Raw genomic sequence first — 7,609 nt, forward strand, 5'->3', positions numbered from 1 at the left:
TCTACAATTATATTAACTAATCATGATATATCTATATGAAAAATCAGTTATTACTCAGACACTACGTATAAATTCGTATTTGACATTTCATAATTTTTTTTATTATATTACTCTGAATAAATTTAGTTTTATTCAATTGCATATTTGATTATTCTACTATGTCAGGTTTTGATTATTCTAGCAAATAATTATTTAGTTAAATAAAATATATAATTAATATGTATAAATATATAAATATATAATAACTAATTTAATGTCTAATTTTTAGTATATAAATAATAATTTTTTTAAAAAATAATACTAATATTTTTTTTTGGATACTTTTGTCCTAATATCTTATTCTAATATGTACTATTATACAAGAATGTTTACGAATATGAATAACCAAAGTGATTCGATATGATTACATTAGTTTTAGACTTGATGAATAATAGGGTATTATCGAGATATATCCAATCAAATTTAACTTTAAATAAGTATTAGTTTTGAAATCGTCAAACCCAAACCAAGCTGATTATTCGATTAGTTTAATATTAATTAAAAAGAGGTAAATACTAAATTAATACTCAAAAGATTCTGATTCTTAAAAAATTTTAAAATTTGACAAGAATACTTATAAATTCGTCAGAGCACATTTTCAACAAGCACAATACTAACATCAGTAATATATTTGAATCAATGATGTATTATTATTATTATTATTACTACATATTTATAGTATTTAAATTTTTTTTTAATTTTTTGTTTTTTTACTTTTATTTTTAATCGGGTACTGAATGATCCGAATTGATTCGATTTGAATTTCATCTGCTCGGATTAATACAGATCCATTCACTAAAAATTACAAATCCAAACCAATTAAAATTTATTCAGTTAAGTTCTTATTTTTATCAAATTTGAACAAATTCGACTAATAAAAATTCTTACTAATATTCAATCATTTTAGATATACAAAAATTCACTTATTAAATTAATCATTTTTATAAAATATATTAAAATATAAAATATATATTAAAAATAAATTAAACAACATATATTTATTTATATATATTATAATTTATTTACTGACTGACTTCTAGTAAATTTTTTATTAATATATTATGAAAAAAATGAACATGTTTTTGTATGATGAAATGGAAGGACAAGGAGCAAAAGAAAACAGAAAGAGAATTTCAGAAACTCCTCACATAACAAGAGAGAGAAAAAAGTGTGACCCTTTTCTCTTGCAGCTTCAAAGTGAAGGGGCCAAAAAAGTTATGATCCCTTGATATTCTTCGGTTTTGGTGACACACCATAAACAACACAACCATGCTTTCTGTAACCGAAACTTGAAGCAGCTCCAAACAAACAAACAAAGAAAAAAGAAAAAGAAAAACACATATATAAAGCAGAACAATTCACAGTCATCAGTTACAGAAAGAGAAGAAGAAGCAAGAGAGAACACAAAGGAACACATTATCATTCACTCTCATTTAACTATCATCATGGCTGGTTGGTCTCTCTCTCTCTCTCTCTCTCTCTCTCTCTCTCTCTTGTTTGCTTTGTGTTTGTCTTTTTTTGTCTTTGGTCTTTGTTTTTCTGTTGTTGGTGTTCTTTTTCCTTTTTGTGCTTCTATGGTTGAATGGCACATAAGGAAGAAGGTACTAATCTCAGTGGTTTCTTGTCAAAGGAAACAACTTCAGTGTGAGGTTATGGTTGGAATTTCATGTGTTTTTGTTGTTACCATGTTTGGTTAATGTGAGTGTTGAGCTGAAAAAGAGTAATGTCTGTGTTCTTTTAGCAATTGACTAATGTTGTTGGGACCCTTCATTTTTAATGTTTTCCTTTAATTTTTCAATATGAAGTGAATGACCCTTTTGCCTTGTGAACATGGAGGTTACTAAGGAAGAGCTTAATGCAAAAATGAGAGAAAAAAGTTTCCAACTTTGGTCTGAAAAAAACCATGCAAAGTTTCCAACATGTCTGTGTTTTGTTTTGTGGCAGATGGGGCTGGTGATGATTTGTTTAAAGAGCTATGGAGGTTGTGTGCAGGGCCATTAATGGATGTTCCTTGTGTTCAAGACAGAGTTTTCTATTTCCCTCAGGGTCACATTGAATTGGTAAGATATATACTTCTTTACCTTGTTTCTGATTTTGTTTGTGAATTTCATTTTTTCCATTTTTGTGTCAAATTTAGGCCTTAAGGGGTTTAGTTAGTGTTATATAATTTTGATTTTTTCTTTTGTAGTTGCCAGAACCTACAGAACAAGAATTGAGGCAGATGAAGAACCAGAAATCTCCCAAATACGATCTTCCGTCGAAGATCTTATGCCGTGTTATCGATGTTAAGTGTCTGGTAATGTTTATCTTTTTTTGGTTCCTTATGTTGTGTTATGTGTTCTTGATTGGCTCATTGGAATGATGGTTTTTCATGTACTGATTATAGAATCTTGTTAATTTTGTTTTGTAGGCCGAGATGGAAACCGACGAGGTTTATGCTCGAATCACTTTGCAGCCATCTTCAGATGTGAGAATTTGATACATTTTCCGAACAATTAATTCCCTCATTATTGAAAATTGAAAAATGTTTAACTGATTTTTCCATTTTTTTTTTCTGGTTTTGTTCTATGTACAACAGAATGATCCTCTAGATCCTAATCCAATTTGTTCCGAGAAACCGAAACAGAAATTTTACTCATTTTGTAAGACACTGAGTACCTCAGATACTAGCACACATGGAGGATTTTTGGTTCTTCGGAAGCATGCTAATGAATGCTTGCCTCAATTGGTGTGTTTTCTTTAGCCGAGAATGATCGAACCAGAATATATTTTCGATTACAAGAAAATAATTAAGAGTTTATATGTTGTAGGATATGACAATGGAAAATCCTACTCAGGAGTTGGTAGCAAAGGATATTCATGGGGTTGAATGGAAGTTTAAGCATATATATAGAGGTAACTTTTTCTTGGTTTATAATATTGGAAAATCTTCGTTGTTTTTCTTTGAATTTATGTTTTAACTGCGAAATCTTGCTTACTGTTTTGCACAATTTGTTAAGGACATCCGAAGAGGCACCTGCTTACAACTGGCTGGAGTGCATTCGTTGCGGCCAAGAAATTGGTTGCCGGAGATTCTTTTGTTTTTCTAAGGTACTTGAAATCATGATAATGCATTCTATAATGTTCTGCTTTGACATAATTAGTCCTTATGCCGCGAATTTCCGTGCTTTAATCCTTGATTCTTACAGGGGAGAGAATGGACAACTGAGGGTAGGCGTTAGACGTTTGAATCCGCCGCAGAGTCCTACGCCTTCGTCCGTGGTGTCGACACAAAACATGCGCCTTGGAGTGATTGTTACTGCAAGCCATTCTGTTATGACTAGTACCATGTTTGTGGTTTATTACAAGCCAAGGTTTGTAAGCATCTTTTAAACATTTTGTGTAACTCTTACTTGAAACATTTATGCTTTTAACTTTTGAATTCAATTCAGGACTAGCCAGTTTATTGTTAGTTTAAACAAATATATTGACACGATGAACAATGACTTCAAAATCGGCATGCGATTCAAGATGAGACATGAGGGTGAAGATCCACTTGACAAAAGGTATCATTTTAAATGTGCATCAAGAGTTTAATCTACCTTAGTCTCTAAGTTAATCTTAGATTAATGTACCATTATTTTGTCAGGTTTTGTGGTACTATAGTTGGAGTTGGAGATGAATCTCGAGAATGGCCGAATTCTCAATGGAGGTCATTGAAGGTTCGACTTCATTCGAAATCACTCATTAAGTTCATCTAATTTTCTCATTAGTGTATAATTTTTTGTCTTTGTTACATAGGTTCAATGGGATGAACCAGCAACAATGCAAAGACCAGATAGAGTTTCATGTTGGGAGATTGAACCTCTTGTTACTTCGCCTTTGAATACGATTCAACCGATGGCGAAGGGAAAAAGATCAAGGCATGCTGAGGCTTCATCTTCTGGTAGGAAAAAGAATGTTACTTTGGATCATGTGCACTTTACATCCTAAACTTTATAAATATGCAATTTACACCTTGAAGTTGTTGAACTGCGCAAAAAATGACTTCTCTTAACTTTTCTTCCAAAATGACCCTTTCACGTGATGCATTTTATTAATAAAATAACATCTTACTAGAAGGGTAATTTTGGAAGGAAAGTTAACAAGAAGCCGTTTTTTTACCGGTCGACAACCTTAAGGTGTTAATGAACAAACATTGTTGGATTATTAACTTAATGATGATGTTAATCTCCGAATTCAGCTGCTTCAGGTAGCAAAGAAAGCCAAGTAGCTACAATATGGCAGCCACCACATTTGAATGGCAATGGAAATTCTTCTCAAGATCCCGAAAACAACAAAGCCGTCGTCCCGGTTGGTCCAGCTGGCGAAGGCCCGGCACGCGACCACAACGAAGACAGGAAGAAGGGCATGGATTGCTGGTTGTTTGGGGTGAATTTGACTAGCAGCTATAGTAATGTTGTTACCCCTTTGGAGAAAGAACTTTGGTGTGAAGCTTCAACTATCCTTCATTGTGGTCCCAAAGAATCTATTATTGTTGGTGCATGTGAGACTGAGAAGGTTCAGAGTCTCAATAACCATTCACTGTCCAACAAGCAGGGCCATGTACCATCCATGAGGACTAGGACTAAGGTACCTTTATTTTATTTTTATTTTATTTTTTATTCTTGTTTCAGCCTTAAACCTACATATGAATATATAAAAAGTTTCAAGTATATCAGGAACACTGGTGTTTTAGTACTTTTAGTCATTAATCTCAATCATGTATATATTTTATGATCGAGATCAACGGGTAAAACGACTGAAACACCGTTATTCTTGGTATACTCGAAACTCTTCATATGTGATACATGTAATGTCTTCAAAGATTCCTTCCACATTTTTATGAGAGGTTGGGTCAAATAATGTAAAAAGGGGAAGGAAATTTTTCAGCCTTTGTTTTGAGTATGACAGTGTTTGGTAGCTAGGAATCTTTGAAGGTGACAAATTAGTGAAATACCTAAATAGTCCCTATGAAAGCTTACTTGGTTGACAAAATAACCCGTAAAAGATCGAATATTTATTTGATATGTTCTAAGAAATTAGGTGGTCTGACAATTGGATCCGATTGTCGATTGGGCCTAAATGTCATGAATCATGACATGGAAGCCCAACTGACATCGGATGAACTCGTTAGACGAGGATAATTAATATTAATGTTTGGTTGGTTATTTTATTAGGGAAGAGATATTTCGGGTGTTATTTCAGTAATTTTACTTGTATAAAATTCTCTCCTGAATTTTTTCCTTCATAATTGATTATTTTATTTTTTATGTTTTGAAGGTGAAAATGGAAGGTGTAGCAGTTGGTCGAGCAATTGACTTGACCACATTAAATGGTTATGATGAACTCATAGTTGAGCTTGAGAAAATGTTTGACATTGAAGGAGAAATTATATCTCAGAAGAAATGGGCTGTTACTTTCACTGATGAAGAAAATGACCTTATGCTTCTTGGTGATGATTTATGGCAGTGAGTAACTTCAACTTTCTTGCATAGTTTCTTCTGTTTTTCAAATTTTCTTTTTAAAGATATGTAAATGCTTTATTATGAAAACTTTCTCAAGACTCATCAAGAAGCTTTTCTTTTCTGATTTTCACAAAAAAGATATTTTGTAACTTGATATTTTTTGTATAGTCCAAAAAAGAAAAGCTATTCTATTTGGTTTTTTATTTATTAAAATTTTGATTATTTTATAAAAGGTTGGTTTAATTACTCTGCTAGTCTCTATAGTTTTGCAAAATTTTCAATTAGGTTCCTATAATTTTTTTTCTTTTAATTGAGTCCTTGCACCAAATTTTTTTTAATCGGGTCTCTACACTTTTTTTTTCCTTTTATTTAGGCCCTGTATCAATTCTTTTTTTTTTTAGTTGGATCCCTATAAAATTAAGTCAAATACTACTAAGAGAGACTTAATTGAAAAAAAAATTTGGTGCAGGGACCCAATTAAAAAGAAAAAAAGTATAGGGATTTAATTGAAAATTTCACAAAATTATAGGGACCAACAGAGCAATTAAACCTAAAAGGTTTTACAATTATATGAAATTTTTTTTAGTAATAACAAAAAGTTGGAACAAACCCTTTAATCTATGCTATGAAATTTTGTAGGGACTTCTGCAAAATGGTGAAGAGGATTTTCATTTGTTCAAAGGAGGATTAATTAGTCATTTGTTGAATGACTTGACTCCATGTTGTGATTCATAACATCACTCAACATCTATCAATCTAATATAATATGCTTTGAAACCTTAATTGACCTTTTTCTTTTATTTTTAATTTTTATTTTTAAGCATTAATAGGTTTAGGAAGGGAAGGGAATCTGATGGTAGTGTGCATAGCAACTAGGTGGATTTTAATTTTTAGGTACTTTATAATTGTAAATATCCTAGTTTATTTTAATTTTTTTAAATTTATTTTTATTTTGTGTTTAATATTGTGCAGTAATTTTCTAAATCTATAAAAGTTCTAAGTCAATTTGGGGCAATGTTTAATTTGGAATATTTAAGTATGATTTTGTTAATGAGTATTCTAAAAATACATGACATACACTACAATAATTCCGGCAAATAGCGACGAAAATTTTGCGGCGGTTTTATTTAATAATGTCAAAAGTATATTATTACATTACATGTTAAGAAAATCAAAATTAGTGGACCCAAAAGAAAAATCAAAATTAAAACTACAAGACAAAATTTAATTCCTTGAAAAGGGTTTAATTCACCTAATATAATAATAGAAGATCAATAAGATTGATGCACTTTAATGCACACATATGAGCTCTGTTGGTGATGCAGATATTGACAATGACATGATGGAAAGTGACATATAAGTGTCTTTGGAGATACACAAAACAATGATTGCCTTAGTATCATCAAAATCCACTTTTGGATACCTACACAACTGGGAAAAAAAAAAGTTTAATCACAATTTTAATTTTTAATGACTCACAATTTATTTAGATAATGCGGATTTTTTTTTTTTGTTAAAATTTACGGTTTTTTTCTTTCTAAAAGGTCATTCTAATCTACCATTACATTTTTTAATATTTTAAAAATATTTTTGTTATTTTAGTGTTTAGATATATGTTTGTCAGCATTTAAATATTTAAAAAATAATTTTTTTTTTTGCAATTTACTCTTTTTTTTTGGGTTGAAAACCAAGTATTATTACTTATCAGAAAAAAGTAGTTTTAAAATTATATATATATATATATATATATATATATATATATATATATATATATAGTGTTAAGGGGATTTAACTAAATAATAAAAAAATTATGTATAAAATACAAAATATAGGAGAAAATGATGAATACTATTATGCAACATAAATAATTACTAATTCAATATACCATCAATAATATTATAACTTTCAAATTGAAACCTAAAACAATTTTTTTGTTTGTTTGTGAAATTATAGTTTCAAATTGACTTATCTTAACTTTCATTATTAGCTTTTTTTTTCATCAATGGTCAATTTTGAATAATTTTAAGTACCTTCTAATGAAGACTATTGTTGTTGTTGATTGGGTTTGGTTTGATGTTTTTTAT

At 30.2% G+C, this 7,609-nt stretch overlaps 1 protein-coding gene across 2 annotated transcripts; it reads left to right on the top strand.

Annotated features, from left to right (window-relative positions):
* Positions 1-1,161: 1,161 nt before the first annotated feature.
* LOC112726516 (auxin response factor 18) lies at positions 1,162-6,537 on the top strand. Of its 2 annotated transcripts, none has more exons than XM_025775928.3 (14): positions 1,162-1,491; positions 1,984-2,099; positions 2,228-2,335; positions 2,450-2,506; positions 2,618-2,767; positions 2,850-2,934; positions 3,039-3,129; positions 3,228-3,392; positions 3,471-3,584; positions 3,668-3,740; positions 3,820-3,964; positions 4,262-4,650; positions 5,341-5,528; positions 6,165-6,537. In XM_025775928.3, exons 1-14 carry the CDS (start codon positions 1,485-1,487, stop codon positions 6,214-6,216), a joined length of 1,740 nt encoding a protein of 579 aa, XP_025631713.1. In that variant the 5' UTR covers positions 1,162-1,484; the 3' UTR covers positions 6,217-6,537. The 2 variants fall into 2 exon arrangements, with proteins under 2 accessions (XP_025631713.1, XP_072064679.1); XM_072208578.1 differs by having other exon boundaries at positions 1,363-1,491; positions 4,271-4,650; positions 6,165-6,308.
* The last annotated feature ends 1,072 nt before the right edge of the window (positions 6,538-7,609 follow it).

The sequence above is a fragment of the Arachis hypogaea genome, chromosome 12, assembly GCF_003086295.3.
Source record: "Arachis hypogaea cultivar Tifrunner chromosome 12, arahy.Tifrunner.gnm2.J5K5, whole genome shotgun sequence".
In the NCBI taxonomy this organism is placed as follows: Eukaryota; Viridiplantae; Streptophyta; class Magnoliopsida; order Fabales; family Fabaceae; genus Arachis; species Arachis hypogaea.